At 35.7% G+C, this 17,816-nt stretch overlaps 1 protein-coding gene across 48 annotated transcripts in view; it reads right to left on the bottom strand.

Moving 5' to 3' along the window:
* Positions 1-17,816, bottom strand: part of Clasp2 (cytoplasmic linker associated protein 2) — a 216,242-nt gene that overhangs the window by 85,220 nt on the left and 113,206 nt on the right. For 34 of the 48 annotated variants that reach the window (XM_021238757.2, XM_087181377.1, XM_087181374.1 and 31 more), the window contains 7 exons: positions 17,236-17,306; positions 14,503-14,562; positions 13,187-13,264; positions 12,164-12,331; positions 10,092-10,147; positions 9,008-9,181; positions 884-907 (listed from right to left, as the gene is read on the bottom strand). In XM_021238757.2, coding sequence (XP_021094416.1) covers positions 884-907; positions 9,008-9,181; positions 10,092-10,147; positions 12,164-12,331; positions 13,187-13,264; positions 14,503-14,562; positions 17,236-17,306 — 631 coding nt within the window. The remainder of the gene's footprint in view (positions 1-883; positions 908-9,007; positions 9,182-10,091; positions 10,148-12,163; positions 12,332-13,186; positions 13,265-14,502; positions 14,563-17,235; positions 17,307-17,816) is intronic. The other 14 variants (XM_087181375.1, XM_087181382.1, XM_087181392.1 and 11 more) reach the window with 1 other exon arrangement.

Below are 17,816 nucleotides of genomic sequence, written 5' to 3'. Positions count from 1 at the left end.
TCCCAAGTTCGATCCCCTGTACCAAAAAAAAAAGAAAATATATATTATGTCAATTTTTAGAGTTGATGTAATAATTAACAGAAAAACATAACACTGTTTCAATTTTTCCTAGATCTCATAAAGTGACTTAAGATTTCAGTATTTTATTGCAAGTTATTTTTAAGGGCAAGGTACAAATAATATGCTAAGATCAGACAAAAAATTTATAGGTTTATTACTGAACTAAGCAACTACAGATAGTCATCTGTATGACTGAAACAAAGATCTGTATGTATCTGATACAAAGTTGTCATTTTTCTTTCTCTGGTATTGTGGATTAAACCCAGGGCCTTGCACATACTAGGCAACTGCTTTACCACTGAGCTACAACCCTAGTCCTGACAAAGCTTACAGTAAAGATTAAATGTTAGTTTAAAATTCACTGTTAAAAAGATACCATCTGTAACTGGTATTTCATTTTCATAAATTATTATTTGAACCTGGGAAATGTCATTTTTCTGTGTATAACAGGGTTAGTAAACTAAACTGCTGAATCAAATGATTTATGAGATTCCTCTTCATTCTTCCGAATCCAATATTGTAGAGGAGGATAAGAAATTGCAAATATTCAGAGGTATATTTTTAAGAGCATGGGTAAAACATTTTAAAATAATTGATTTAAATAACAACAAACAATAATCTACTATTTGAGTAGACTGGGGAATCCAAAAAATGAAAATACCTAATCCAAAATTCAATTAGAGAGTTACGTAGCCATTTTCACAGTAAGATTCTTGGTAAATAGGTAGTGTATTTTCAGATTTTAAGAGAGGAATGAATAAGGATATAATATAGAGCCCGAGCCATAAAACTGTGTAGTAGAATTATAAAAGGAAGTTCTTACCATCCATCTTGTCAGAAGTATCCTCTTTGATGAAAGAGTAAGCAAAAACAGGAAAACTTAGCATATTAGAAAAAGTGATCTTATAATCCCTAAAAAAGTTTTTTAAAGAAGACAGAATTAATTGTTCAGACATACTGTTTACTGCCTTGTTGCATACCTACCCCCATCTTTTCTTAGAACTTTCAGCCTCTGTCATCTCACATCTGGATAAATCTTTGTATTAATTTTATTGGTACAATTTAGATACACATAATGATCACATTCATCATGGGGAATTTGTACCTGTGCATGATATAACTTGATTCCTCTTTTTTTCCCATTCTCCTTCTCTCCCTTCATCCCCTCTTCCCCTCATTTGCAAAGCTTTACTTCCATTTCATCCCTCTTTTCTCATTTCTTTTCCTTTTCTCCCCACTTTCCTTTTGAAAAACTTCTTCCTATTTCACAATGGCTTTTTAAAATAGTTTTTTGAGACACAGTCTAGCTCTGTAATTCAGGTTGGCCCTGAACTCACTATGTAGCCCAGGCTGGCCCCAAGCTCACAGCAATCCTCCTGCCTCAGCTGCCCAAGTGCTAGGATTACAGGCATGAGCCACCACACCTGGCTGCTACTGGATAAATCTTAACAACTTTTTTTTCACTGCTTGATAGAGAAAATTACAAAACCATGCAGTCATGGGTATGGACACTGCTAAAGACTTGGCCTTTGAGTGTCTGTATAGGAAAGAGTTAACATAGCAGGATTGATACTGTCCTTAAGAAGGCCCTGCCTATGAGGCTAGTTTTTTAGTGTTTTTGTTTTTTTTTTTGGTTCCAGAGATCGAACTTGGGTGCGTGCGCTTGCACAGCAGGAGGCGAAACCACTGAGCTAAATCCCTGGCCCTTAAGTTTAGTTTTTAAATTTAGTTTTTAATGCTCCTTTTGTTAACAATAAGGTTATTTTAAGTTAGGGTAGGGACACTGAACTCTGCTACACCAATTTTCCTAAGCTAGTTTTTATAAAAAACATGATTTATAGTGAACCATCTGCTTTCTTACTGGGAGTGTGGAATTCTGGTAATTCTGGCTGGTTGTGCAAGCAGAGTGCCTAAAGTGACTATCTCTCACTCCATTCTCACCTTGGACTCTTCAGCAAGCTTCCCTGGGTAGAAACACTGTGCACATGTTGTTGCATTTCACCGTCAGAGGGTGGAGCAGCCACTTAACCTCACCTCTGGGAGAGGGGCGCCTCTAGACTACCTGGGAAGTCTTTTTCCTCTGTGCGTTCTGTGTACCCTTCTGCTCTAATAAACTCAGGCATGAATGGAGCTTCCTCTACTTCTGCAAGTCCTTTTAGTAGTTCTCCAATGTATGGGTGATTGTGGAAAGCCCAAGACTGTTTCTCCTCTTGTGCTCCCCGGATGGCTTTTCTAAGCCTCAAATCACCTCCTGGCACATAATCCTGCCTCTGAATCCTCAGGCAGAGAATCACAACCTCCACAACATTCTTAATACCCACCCCTCCAAGAAAACTGTATCTAAATCTACCACCTCCTTCATTTCCTTCCCTTCTACCTCAGTGAAACTGATGACCCTTCCACATGTAAGACCACTTCTCCAGTTATGCTCTGTATATCCCATCCTCATGGCTTCCACTGGGATGTGACCATGACATTATCTTCTCTCATCCTTCCCCATCTTTATTTCTCTACTGACTTACTGCTTTAGTACAGAAACATATTCTTTAAAAAAAATTACTGAACCTGGAACTACAGATATTTGCTACAGTGCTCTTTCATCCCTTTTCTTGACCATGAAACAATTTTACACAGATTTTCTTCCCAACTTCTTCACTGAACTGAAATTTGACTTCTATCCACGATCCCAACAAAACTATACATTCTCTTTTCCATTCAAGTAACTTCATAAACCCTGTTGCTGAGATTCAAAAATATACATACATATAGGTATCAAGGTTTCCTTAACATAAATCCCTGACTAGCTCATACCACACCATGCTTCTTCTTCAGGAAGTTCAAGGTGGAATTTCAAAACACTCATGATACAGTGAACCCTTGACTTAAAAACTCAATTTGTTCCCCAGGGCTGGTTGTAGCTCAAGTTGGTCAATTGAAGGCTCAGCCTCCTCTACACAGCCTTCAAAGTTTCTCTCCTGTATAATTTCAGGCCATACTTTCTTCCAGGCAGATCTCAGTGTCCTTAGAGACACTGGCCCAGGATTTCTCAATTAACCCCTCACAAAGATGTTGTAATGTTCCTTCTAGAACTCTTTAAGGGTTAAATCTGTATCTGAGCATCTGGAAGCACAAGCAGCCAGTATTCAAGGTGTAACTCAAAACTTTATTTCTAAGTTAAAACTAAAATTCCAGTTGTAACCTAAGTTGTTTGTATGTGAGGCCAGTCATAACTCAAGGGTCTACTGTATCTCTACAGCCAAAGGATCAGTACTTTAGGGAAAGTGTGAACAAATCAAAAGCAAGTGCATTGAGGAACGCAGAGATGAATACTGATAGATTTCTCTCCTGAGTGCTACCCTCTTATATCGCAATTGTCCCCTGAACACTTTCAGGTTATGATTTTGTAGGAACTTCAAGTAAAATAACCTTTATTTGCTCATCCCTGATCAAACTACCAACAGACTGATAAACAGTACAGAAGAATATAGTCTGGTAACTAGCTGGGTGTCTGTCAAAAACTACCTGCTCCATAAGTGTTTGCTAAGAAGAATGAAATACTTCTGAACCACCTATGTTCAACCGTGGTAAAGCAAAGCTCAAAATATAAGATAGCCAAGAATCCACCAGCTTCACATGTTTAAGAAGGGTACACAATAGAGGAAGTGAGGTGGGGTTGAGGGAGCAAGGGAGACGGGGAGAAAAGAGGGCCATCTTTTATCTAATCCCTGGAAAGAGTCATCAGGAGGCAGACGATTGTCCCTGATTGTGAACTCATGCCAGATGAAGAAAATAATGAAACAAATCGTGCAATTTAAACCTTAAACAACCAAAAGAAATAAATTGTCTATCTCATGGCACTATTATAGGCCTTTTTATGAAAAAAAATTTGTTGCAAATTGGCCTTCTAGTTCACATTAAAACATTTTAGATATAATACTTTCCTCCTGGTAATAAAAGTAATAGATATTCAATGTAATATATCTATTTTTAAAGTTTCAGATGAACAGGTGTCATTTTCATTTTATTAGTTTTTATACCACTTTTTTTTTTTTTTTTTTGGGTACCCGGGATCAAATTTTGTACCACTTTTTAAAAATTGAGATATAATTCACACATACAATGAAATTCATTTTTGTACAGTATACAACTGCATGTTTTTATGTATTCACAGGATTGTATAATCTTTGCTACTAACTCCAGAACATTTTCACCACATCCCCCCCAAAAATGTTATATCCACTGCCAATCACTCCCTATTCCTCCCAATCCTACTCCCTAGTGACAACTAATTTACTTTGTGACTCTGGATTTGTCTATTCTAGTCACTGAATATAACTGGATTCATGTAATAAATGGCTGTTTGCATGTGTAAATACTGAATAGTTTCTCTGGTGTGAGAAACTCAAAGTGTAAATAAGGATCAAAATGTATAACATAATATGAAATAGGATGAAAAGGTCCAAGGGAAAAGGGAAGTGGGAAGGGTAGGAGAAAGGAAAGAAGGGAAAGGAATAAATATGAGAAAAGGAAAAAATGGAAACAAAGTCTTTGTAAATAGGGAGGGGTGGAGGGGTTGAAGAGAGGGTAGGGGAATGGGGAAAAAAATAAGAACCAAGATATATTATGTAAAGCTACAAATTCCTAATAATAAATGTCAGCATATTATAATATTGTATACCTAAAATGTACCAATAAAATTGATGAATGAAAAAAATAAATGGTTGTGTCTGGCTTCATAATGATTTCAAGGTTGGTCCATCTTGTGGCATGCATTTTTATAATAATGTACTCATTTTTATCGCTGAGTAATAGTCCATTCCATAAGTATGGACTTACCCATTTTGTTTACCATTTACCAGCTGATGGGCATTTGGGTACTTTGTGCTTTTTGCCTATTGTGAATAATGTTATGAACAGTCACATAAGTTTTTGAGAGAACATATATTTTCCCATTTCTTGTATATATAGCAAGGAGTGGAATTGCTAGTTCATATGGTAATTCTATGTTTAAGTTTTTGAGAAGTTTTAAAACTATTTTCAAAATAGCTGCTCCATTTTACATTCCCACAGGAGTATATGAGGATTCTTCACATCCTCACCAGCAGTTCTTACTGTCTGTCTTTTTGAATTGCACTTCCCTAATGACTAATGATACTGAGCATCTTTCCATGTGCATACTGGCAACCTATCTGCATTGGAGAAAAGACTCATCAAACCCTTTGTCCATTTTAAAATGAAGTTGTCTTTTTGTTATTGAGTTCTAAGAGTTATTTATATATTTTGGACATAAGTCCCTAATCATATATATGATTTGTAAATATTTTCTGTTATTCTGGATGCTGTCTTTATTTTTGCGGTGGTATCCTTTGAAGCACTAAAGTTTTTAATTTAACATGTTTGTGATAGGGCCATAATTTGTACAAGGCAGCTCTGAACCACTGGTGGTACATGCATGATTGTCCCATTGGGTGAGGTGGTACAAGCTGCCCAATGGGACATGCACATACCACCTGTGGTTCAAGCCAGTGGAATGTTAACAAAGTCTAAAATCTATCTTTTTGGAGGTTGCTTGTATCTTTAGTATCAGATCTAAGAAACCACCGGCATCCAAGGTTATGAAGATTTATATCCTTGTTTCCTTCTGAATATTACGGTATTAATTCTTATGTTTAGGCCTTCAATCCATATTGAGTTTGTAGAGCAGAAGTCCAGCTTAATTCTTTTGCATCCCACTGTTCCATTACCATTTGTGGAGAAGACAATTTTTCATTACTGAATGGTCTTGGTGCTCTTACTGAAAATCAACTGACCAGGGCCGGGGATGTAGCTCAGCAGCACAGCACCTGCTTGGCAAGCGTGAGGTCTTGGGTTCAATCCCCAGTACAAAAAAAAAAAAAAATCAACTGACCATATGTATGGGCTTATTTTTAGACTCTTTAGTCAGGTAGTCTTTAAGCCTATCCTTACACCAGTACCTCACAGACTTGATTACTGTAGCTTTGAACTTAAGTTTTGAAATTGGAAAGTATGAATCTTCCAGTTTTGTTGTTGTTTTGAAGATTATTTCAGTTATCTCGGACCCCTTGAATTTCCATATGAATGTTAGGATCAGCTTGTTAATTCTATAAAAAAGCAGCTGGGCAGGGACTACACTGTGTATATCAATTTCCCATCTTAAGAATATTAACTTTTAAAATCTATGAGCCTAAAATGTCCTTTCATTTATTTAGGTCTTCTTTTATTTCTTTTGTTTGTTTGTTTGGTACCGGTGATCGAACTCGGGTCCTTGAGCTTGCGCAGCAGGCAGCGAAATCACTGAGCTAAATCCCCGGCCCTTTAATTTAACAATGTTAAAAGATAAAGTTTTCAGTGCATAGGTCTGCAACACCTTTTGTTATATTTATTCCTATGTTGTTTTTTTTTATTGCTCACTGATAGTGTTTAGAAATAAAACTGATCTTTTTGAACCGATCTTGTATCTTATAACCTTGTTGAACTAATTAGTTCTCATTTTTTCAAAGTGGATTCCTTAGGATTTTAGAAGATATGTTCTAGAAGATAAATTTTAGAAGATATTTATAATAAGTTTTGGTTTTTTGCAGAGATGCTTTTGTACATTTTTTTTTTGCACTGAGATAATTTTATTCCTTCTTTTCCAATCTGGGTACCTTCGTTTCCTTTTTTGCCTAATTGCCCTTGCTAAAACCTCCATAATAATGTTGAATAAAAAAGGTGAGAGTGGATATCCTTGTCTTATCATTGATCTATTTTTTCATTGTCAAGTGTGATGGGAGCTATAGATTTTTTAAAGATGCTCTTCCTTAGATTGAGAAAGTTCCTTTCTATTTCTAGTTGGTTGAGTATTTTTACCACAAAAGGGTCTTAGATTCTGTCAAATGCTTTCTCTGTAGCAACTAAGAGGCCCTTTATCTTATTAATATGGACCATTAAGCTGATTGATTTTCATATATTAAAATAACATGGCATTCCTGGTAATGTAATGTTTCTAAATAAAAATGTTTTATGAAAATTAAAAGCACTAATCAACCCACTGTTGAAATCTTTGTATATATCCCTCTAGTACTTTATCTATGTATATTACCACAATATGATGAACTTCACCACACACTGTTTGATAATCTGTATCATTCCACCTTTGTTGAAAACATGATTTTTTTTTTTTTTTTTGTACCAGGGATCGAACTCCAGTCCTTGTACTTGCGCAGCAGGCAGCAAAACCACTGAGCTAAATCCCCTGGCCCCAACATGACTTTTTTTTTGAGAAAGGGTCCCACTATGTAGGCTGGCCTCAAACTTGTGGCAATCCTCTTGCCTCAGCTTCCTAAGTACTGGTATTAAAGGCACACACCACTGTGACCAATGCAAATGTGACTTTTTAGTATCTGCATAGTATAAGGATATATTCAATCTTAAGGATTAATTCAATCATTTCCACTTTGTAACATAAAAGGCTGGCTCTAATAACATCTGTTAACATTGAGTATTGTTTTTATCTCTTGATACAATTATCTAAACAATGAATACTAAATCAAAAATTCTGAACACTTAAGGGGCCGAGGATTTAGCTCAGTGGTTTCGATGCCTGCTGCGCAAGCGCAAGGACCCAAGTTCAATCCCCGGTACCAAAAAACAAAACAAAACAAAAAGCAAAAAAACCCCACAAAAAATTCTGAACACTTAAAAATGCTTCAAGAGTATTACTAAACTGCCATTATGTTTCAATGATCTGCCTGCTTAGTGTTCTACCAGGACTTCCCAAGGAAGGGGGTAAGAATAAAGCATGAAACAGAGATAGGCACTATGGCTAACCAACCTCAAACTTTTACACCAATGGACATAACACATAAAAAACCAAGCTCTGAAGAGCTTTTAGGGTTATACACAGAAGAACCTTGGGGTTCTCCCAGATCTCCAAAGGCTTTAAATTAAGGAAATAATTAGTAGAAAGAAAACAGCAACTGGTTATAGTATTGGAGACAGCTAAGTTAGGTAGAAATATTTATTACAGGTGGTCAGACAGGGCTAGGCCCTCGAACAAGCAAGTGCAGAAGATGAAAACACATTACAACTGTGGCTGGAGGCACATCTGCTGAAGACCAGGCCTCAAGATAAGACAAAAAAATGACCGGGTCTACATACTTCCCAAAGAGATAAGTGGTAATACCTGGTCCAGTGAAGTCTAGATAGACATCAGTCACCCGTGGATAACCAAGTCCTCTGGATCCATCCTTTCCCAAAAAAGTTCTTTGTTTTTTCCATGTACATTTGCTACATGACTTGCTTCCCCATTGGATCAATATTACCTAAGCAGCTACACTTGTATTCTTATTGATCATAATTTTGTCCCACATTGTCCCTACCTCGTGATTTTCCTCTATAAAACATCCCCTGTGAAGTGGGGTCCCTGACAACCCACTCAGGCACCCTCCTGTCTCGCTCAGGAGCTAAAATCTCTCCCTCTCATTCAATATTTTCTGTTATTAACCTATGTTGTTCCTTAGAATTCATTCTTCGATTTTGGGGAATATGAACTAGGCGTATCTGACACATCTAGCAGGTTGGGAGTTATATTATTTCCCTTATATCATTTGGAGGTTGTATATCAATATGGCCAATACCCTTCCCAGACTCCCTCAGTATCCAGTGGCTGGATGTGGCAGAAGTACACAGTTACAAAAATTCTACGGGCAATAATGGAGTGAAGAATTATTTCACTGATCAAGATGGTGAGGAAGAGGACAAAGAGGAAAGTAGAAACAAGGTAGTTCACATACCTCAGAACTATGCCCCCAGTACAGAATCATTTTAACATATGAGTTACTTTTACCTAGCAAGAACGAAGTAGAAATGATTATGACATATTACTTTGTCTTCACTGAGACCAAGGAAAGAACACTGTATAATTTCCCAGAATTAGCTTTCTTACCAAGTGATGCATAGGAACCTGGATTCAGGGCCCCTGCACCCAGCCGCCCACTTCGCACAGTCTGTCCAGCAGCATGATGTGCCTTGGCACCAGCAGCAGCATTCACATCAATGTCACTTCGTGAACGCTGCAGGCTTCCTGGAAGGGAAGTGGCTTTGCTGTTGCCCGCCGATACTATGAAAAGACAAGACAAAGGTAATTTATATTATTTAAATCATTGCAAAGAACATCAAGGTTACACAAACACAAACCCATCAAGAGTAAATAATTCATGATGACACATCATTAACAAGGAAGCAATGGCCAAATGGAGAATAACATAAAGTTATTTTATATTTTAATCCTGACACAACTTAAATTTTGTGGGCAATTTTCAGTATTTCTCTGTCTTATTTTCATCTCCCACTAGGAGAAATAACCCATTTTGTCTGTAAAATTCACAGAATTGTTTGGTAGATGAAGAGATGTTCACGAGTGATCTATGAAAATGAAGCACTCTAAAATAAATACATGGCAGCAGCATTTTCTCTTTACTATCAGGAAAAGGCAAGAAAAACTACTCCTAGTGTAGGGATACTCAAGAAATTAATGGAGGTTCTGCCACTCTTAAGCAATGCAAGGTAAGTCATTAATTTCTGAATTTTAGGTTTCCAGTTTAAAAAAGGAGTTTTAGGGCCAGGGATTTAGCTCAGTGGTGCCGCTGCCTGCCTTGCAAGCTCAAGGTCCTGAGTTTGATCCCTGGTACCAAAAAATAAAATAAAATTTAAAAATAAAAATAAAAAGGAGTTTTACAAACTGAATCACAACTCATTAACAGGTAGAGGAATCAGTGGAGTAATTCATGATCAGCATGTTAAGGAAATGAAACAGAATAGAAAATAAGAGTACGTCATACGTAAGAGTAAGTAGTACTGCTTCACGAAACTTCTAGTTGTGTGTGTGTGTGTGTGTGTGTGTATTTGTATTATACATATATCTCATTGGGTTATGGTAATGATTTTCTCACTGTGTAACACATCAATATAATTTGAAGGCTATTGGCTAGAGATAAAATAAATTATAACTCTTAAAAAGGCAAAATTACCTCTTCCAGCCACAGCAGATGGATTTGCTGTAGACCATTTAGAAGAAAAAGGGCGGCTGCAAGGTAAAAAAAAAAAAAAATGCTTTTAGTTACAAGACTTAATTTACCATTCCTGTGGCAATAGCTACTGAAATACTAGTTTTCTGAAAAGGTGAGAAAGTTCTAGTTTTAACTTTCCTTTTAAAATTCACTTTAGAGCAGTTGTTCTCAAGTACATATCAGATATTAGTGATGTCTCAATTAGCTGTAAGACAAAAATAAAATAATTGGCAATGAATAAAGATGGTAAGCTCTAAGTAAGATTGGGTTGCTTTTACTGTACTCCTTAGCACACATTATGCTGCCCACCACAAGGACCCAATATTAGCACAATCAACCACTTACAACTTTAGATATTTTGTTTAAAAGGAAAAAGAGGTAGTGCTATTACTAAGCAACTCAGCGTAACTAAAGCCTCTTTCTCCTCAGTCATAACGGTTGTGGCCACTAACAGATTCATGCAGTTATCATGTAGTTATTACACTCTTCAGACAGAGTACTACTATTTTGTGTGGGACAACAAAAACAAGGCTAAGAACTACTGCTGAAGATAACATGTATGACTGGAAAATGTTAACAAAACATCTTTTAGCACCTCAAAGAGCCCACCATCTACTTTAATTTTTAAAAACTATTTATCTTTAATTACACTGGTACTCTGCAGCCCACAGATAAATATCCAGAGAGTATATGTTTAAAAGGTCAAGGAAAGAGAAAAGAAAAACCCGCTATACAGATTAATGCCAGGCTATAGAAAAATATTCTTTAAATTCCATCATTATCAATGGTAAATTTGACAGTGGTTATTGAAGCCCCACATTATATTATTTTTATAACTATTCTCTAAAATTATTATCCTGTAAGATTGAAGTAGACCACTTCAATGTTTAAAGCGGTTTATGTTTAAAGAAGTTATACTAGAGTGAAATTAAATATCTTCTTTGCTATTCAACATATGGGCTATGGACAAATAGCACTGACATTACATTAGAGACTGTAAAAAGTGAATTCACAGGTCCCACCCTAAAACTACTGATCCAGATGTTGAATTTTAATATGATCTTCAAGTGATTCACATGGTCTTTAAAGTTTGAACATAGTAAATAAAAAGGAAACAAAAGCAACAAAGAAAAAAAGCAATATAAGACATCTGAGGTGAGGCGAGTAATTTATCACAAATTTAAAATACAAGTTTAGGTAGAAGTTCAAATAGAAATTTAAACCAAAGTTTAGATACATTATTATTCCTACTATAATTTTTCTTGAAATCAAATATCATGTTTTTATTTTGAAATTTGTAAGAAACTGAACTTTAATATTCATACAGCCTTGTGAGTAACCCTGTAAATTCTGTACCCTAGGTGCCTCACTTGCCTCACCCTAATCCTAGTTTTACATTGAACTGCAAGGCAACCAGCAATGGTGGTGGTGGTGGTGGTGGTGGTGGTGGTAGGGAGGTTTCCAAAGAGAAAGAAAAAAAATTACAGACTGGTAAACAGACACTTTGTTTTTCCTCCCTAGGGGAAACTGCAGATACTGGGCACAGGGCAAGAGGTTATAAGTAGACAGAGGGCTGCCGTTAGGAAGCAAAAAAGGCATGAGAAATTTTAGCAATCTCACAGATCTAGAGTGATAGAAAAGAGGATTACCACTGCCAAAACAACAAGGATTTGAAGTAGCAAATGTCATGATGAGAAGAGAGTTACAAAGAAGTGAGATACTAAATCATTTTGCCTTCTTGATGAGCTGCGAAAAAGGATAGGAAGAAAAACAGCAGAGTAGTAGTGCCTCTCAGACTTTACAGACATGAACATAAAGAAACAAGACATGAATCATTAAACTCTACCCAAAGAGAAGTTAGTTAAGTTAGCATGTAATCTAACTCCCAAGATAACAAACCAAAGAATCACCACTTGAATCACCACATTTTTCAAGGCTTTAGGTGAAACCAATCAAAGAGTTAATGACCCAACTTAAGAAGCTTTGGGAAGTTGAGAAGAATAGATAAGTGATTATCACTTGTATGACCTTACTTGAGACTTTCTTGTGAGCTAGACGAGGATCTGTCTGATTGTGGAAGAGATGCTACACTGCCAGAACTCTTTAAATAAGTTTGAAGACTTTTCTGATAGGACGGCTCAAGGGAATTATATAACGTTTCAGCTTCCCCAGGGAAGTGGTTTCTAAGACCCATATATGTCCTGTAAAAGGAAAAGAAAAAAATAAATAAAAGCACATAAAGTCATAGCTTTTTACATTAGATTTTTATCAGTAAAATATGCACATTTAAGAAGGATGAAGATGAACTCAAAGGTTTTTAATATATTCACTATGTGGCAGATGAATGCTTTCTAAATTATACAAGTTCCAATGCAAAAACCACAGCACTTTTTTTCTTCTTTGCAGTACTACAGATCAAACCCAGGGCCTTCACACTGAACTACATCCCCAGTTTGCCTGCTTGCTTGCTTTCTTCCTTCCTAGACAAGGTCTCACTAAGTTGCCAAGGTAGACTCAAACTTGCAGTCCTTCTGCCTCTTCCTCCCAAGTGCTGGGATTACAGGTATGGTTACCACACCTAGATGACTGCAGGCTTTTGAAAACAGGAGATCTCAGTTCAAAACCTGGCTGTGCCACTTACAGTTTATGTGCCTTTGAGGAAACTCACAAATCTCCAGACTTCAGCTGCCATCTATGGAGGTAAAGCCACCTTCGCAAAATCTTTTTAAGGATTAGAAAATAATGTATACCAAGTGCCTCACTCAGTAACAGATACACAATGCATATTCAATAAGTGATAGCTATTTTTGTTTACAATGAAAGTAAACAGATTATGATGGAATAAGAATACTGATGATTACACAAATGAGAGTTTGAAGCAGGTTGTTAGATGTCCAGTATAGATGTAATGGATAAAATTAATGTTTATTTTACTGAAAAGCTAGTCAAATATAATACACAGGACATCTCTGACATTTTCATTTTCTCAATACAATTCCTTGTTAAAACTGATCAACGTGTGTTTAAACTGCCACAAAAACACACTACAGACTTACTTTCTTGCCTCCACTCTTGCCTCAGCATCAGCATCATGAATTCCCTTCTTAATAGTTTCAACCAAGACAGTTGCATGTCTATAAAATAGATATATATTTAGATTCATGTATAAAGTTGTTATTCATGTATAAAGTTGTGTATTTTACCACAAATGATACTTATTTCTACAACTATCACAAAAGGGTAATAGATGTAAAAATTTTAGTGCAAAATAATAAATTTAAGATTGTAGGATTTTCTAATAATCTGCCCCAAATATTTCATTCACATGTAATTGCCTTCTGATAATTCTATAAGTCTAAAAATAACTTTACAAAATCCAGATAATATATACAGTATCTAAATTTAAAATTTTATTTATTTATTTATTTATTTATTTTTGATACAGGGGATCAAACTCGGGACCTTGTGCTTGTGAGGCAGGCGGTGGCACCACTGAGCTAAATCCCTGGCCCTAAATTAAAAATTTTAATGATTCAGAGGGAGAAACTTTTTCTGTGTGGTTCCTCACTAACCCACCACTGTAAAAATGATTTACTTAGAGTATGATATATGATATGATCTGAGCAAACTGAGTAACATGTGCCAAAAAGAACTTAAAATTTGGAATTATTTCATGTCTAAACAACAAATTCTATTTTTAAAAAATGAGCTATGAAGAAATTTAATGATTAGCATGAGAATAAATCAACATACTCAATGTAAATACAGGTTATCTCTGAAGCTTCAAACTTGAAGATTTAGCCCTGTTAATACCCAGTGACAAACTAGCTGCCCACATTTTCCTTTCCTTCACCTCAGAGTTACATTAGATAGTGCCCAGTACATTACTTGACCAATGATACCTGACAGCTGGTGCACAGAAACTTTCCCAAATATATCCACCCTGTACCAGGGCTCGAACTCAGGACCTTGTGCTTGCGAGGCGGCACCACAAGCTATAGGAAGTTACTTCTTTCTCTCTGTCCTAATCTACTCATTATATGACTGACTGCAGTTCAGAAAACCTATTCCACATATAATTATTAGAGACACATTTAAAAATTTTTGCCCAACTCTACTTGGAGTATCTCATATAAGCCATTGTACTCAAGGGATCCGCACCCACTATAAAAAGAAGAAAATCATACAATTCATAGCTGCAACAAGTCAGAAGAGCACAATTCCACAGGTTTAACAAAAAACCAGTATAAGCAATCTTTAAGTCAAAATGAGAAAAATACAAAACCAATACCATCAGTTTCTAAAGAATTGGTGACAATGGGAGAGGAGGGAGAAGAGGAAGAGGAAGGAGAAAGCGGTCATGCATACATACCTTTCCAATGAATGAGTCTGCCATTCTTGTAATAACAAATCTAAAAATTCAAATGAACGCCTGAAAAATAAAAGCTAAATTATAACTAATGTATTTAGAAACACATTAACACTCTCTTAATACTGTACTTTGCCTCCTGAAAGCATAAGACACATTTTAGATATGTGAACTGTGGAATAGCTTATTTTAAGGATCCAATGATTCCTATGGTAACTAGTTCAAAGACTTTAAAAGTTCCTCATAATTTTAACTTGAAAATATTGTTAAATGTAAAATTTAACAAATTTCGTTAATTAAAAAATTATTAAATATCTGCTATTCACTAGACACTGAAGATATCTGATGATCAAGAAAGACATGAAACTTAGATCTTAAATATGTCCTTATATGATTTTAAATCAAGTTTATATACATTTTCTCCTAAGCCCTCTACTTGTCAACTTCAAATGTTTCATTCTTGAGCTCTTCTTCCTTGGCTGATAGCACAGCTCTGTCTTGTTTTCCTTCTTTTATTAACACTTTTTTCTGCACTTATCCTTAAACAGGTGTTCATCTGGTTGCTGCCAATGTTGGCATATTGCTCTTTGACAGTCTTTTTACTTGGGCAACACCATCTTTACCCAGTTCTAACTATCAGATGTAATTCTTACATCTACTATCAGATGAAATTCTCATATTTAGTCCTATTAGCATTAAGACAGGTTCCTTGACTCAGCTGTGAAGTTGAAGATCTAATCAGTTTATGGATAACTAAACATAGACAAGAATTTAAAGTTAAACACTACATACAAAAGAATAAATAATTTCTACCTTCTCAAATCCATTCTTTTTTTTTTTTTGGACAAGATACTGGGGATTCAGCCTGGGGAGTTGTACGTGCTAAGTAAGTGTTCTACCACTGAACTACATCCCCAGCCTTCTTTATTTTTTTGAGACAGGGTCATTTTGAGATAGGGATAGCTTCCAACTTGCGATCCTCCTACCATGGCCTCCCAAGTACCTGGGATTACAGGCATGTGCCATCACATTTGGCTTCAAATCCATTCTTTTAGCCCATTAGGAATGAAGAAACAGGAGGTTTAAATTAATTTGCCCAATGTGATAGAACTGAGACTTAAACCCTGATGTCTCAATCTAGAGCTCACTGTCTGAAGCATCTGACAACATCTCCTTCATCCATAACAAGTATTATCAATATCCAATTGGTACCTAATTATCAAGTTTCATTTCCACACACGAAATGTATATTGAATTTATTAAATAAAATCTCCTCCAATTAATAATCATCAACAAAGATAGAGTTCAAACTCTGCCTTTCTCTTACATGAATTATAACAGCTCCTATTTAAACCTATTTAAATGCTTCTCATTTTCCTTTTCAATCACTGTTCATAGCTAGAATAAAAACTAGGCTGGATGACAAACCTCTCATGAAAAGTTTGGTCAATATTCCTACTACCTAAGGAGCAATGTCAAAATTACTCTTCATGACATCAATGCTCTCCACACTATGACTTCAATTTACTCCCAACCCCACCTCCTAAACAGCCTCTTTTTCCACAGAAATCTACTGACCATGTGTCCTTGCCTCAGTGGCCTATCCTGTGCAGCAGGTAGAACAGCTTTACCTCTCTAACTGTATCCCACTTGCCTCCCCTACAATTAATGAACTAGTTCCCATTTCAAGGCAATTCCATGATGCATTCCTTCATCCTCTCTTCTCTTATATTTTTATTTCTCCAACTACCATTTTCTCAATATTAGATTAATAAACCTTTTCTGTACAGGGGCAAACAATAAATATTTTAGGCTTTATGAACCAGTCAGTCTCTATGTCATATTTTTCCATACTCCATTCCCTTTTTATTTTAAAATTTTATTTATTTATTTTTGAGACAGAGTCTTGATATGCAGTCCAGGCTGGCCTTGAACTTTCAACCTCCTGAGTGCTGGGATTACAGGCATGCACCACCACGCCCAGCTTTCCATTCCCATTTCAAAACTGTCTTTTAAAGTATTAAAAATATTCTTAGCTCACAGGTTTTACAAAAGCAAGTTATAGGCCAGATATGACCTGTAAGCTACTGTTTGCTGATTCTTGACATGAGAGAGATAACTGAAAAACTGTTGCCAAACTAAACTACTTAAAGGAAATATAGTAATAATGTCTTATTCAGCTTCTATATATCTTTCAAAATAAATATACTTACCAAAAAATTTTAAAAGGCCTGTCTTTCTTATAGATGCTAGTATTAAAAATTGTAGAAAACATAGAGAGAGACTGACAGACCTAATTTGGCTATTAACTCTCTTTCTAATACTAGGTTAAGTTTTATTAATGTGTATCTTACTTATTTCTCATTCTATGGGATTGATGCCTTTAGTCTAATGACATATACAGACACTGAAGTTCAGAACAGTTAAATAATTGTGCAAGGTGAGAGAGTCAGACAGTGGCAGTTTTAAAGCTCTAGCCAACTCCTGACTCTAAACTCGCTGAAAACCAAGGCAACAAGTAGCCATGATAAACTAAAACCGATGATAAAATGATAAAACTGAGAAATACGAGTAGTCAAAAGAACTGTCTCATCCCTGTATTAAAAAAAAACATTTACTACATTTTATTGAAGGCAATTTTAAGAAATTAATGACAATCAATTTTTATATCGAACTAAAGACTTAAACATTATGCAATGTTAAAGTTACACTATAATTTTTTTTTCCAAAACTTACCTCCTCACAGGAACTGATTTTGATGTGCAATTGCTTGTTATTAAAGGGATAAGTCTGGGTACATGGGTATGCTGTAAAAGATGTTTCAGAAAAGGATGAAAAAATACTGTGAACTTCATGAACTTCCTTTCTTCTGTTTGCTTTATATTCAAGTACTTAGTTATGTTCTAACAGTACAAAAACCATAAATCAGGTTTTGAGATAAAATTAAGAAAAAATGATCAGATAATTTCTAAAGGAAATCTGTAGATGTAGTAATATATGGCAATGACAAATTAATTACAGAACTGCAAAGAACTGTTAGGCCAGTAAAGTCTAGCGGGGAGGAGCACTAAGAGGGACTGGGCATGAAATGACCACATTTTCTGAGGTACCATAGCCACTGCTGGTAGAAAATAATCATTGCATGTCACTGAAGAACATAATCAGAGAAATCTATATCCCTTACTATATGAAGTGATGAATTTTAACAGAACTTCATTCTAGCTGAACCACGCCTCTCTAGAATTCAAGTAGAAGTTCAACAGACACAATCTTCTATTAGTAATTCTTATGTTCTTCTTTAGTGAAGCATAAAATAA

Source organism: Heterocephalus glaber, unplaced genomic scaffold (assembly GCF_053883595.1).
Source record: "Heterocephalus glaber isolate CG9 unplaced genomic scaffold, H.glaber_assembly_v1.0 deba00001472, whole genome shotgun sequence".
Lineage (NCBI taxonomy): Eukaryota > Metazoa > Chordata > Mammalia > Rodentia > Bathyergidae > Heterocephalus > Heterocephalus glaber.
The sequence above is the reverse complement of the archived record's forward strand: the minus strand, read 5'-3'. Positions and strand labels throughout refer to the sequence as shown.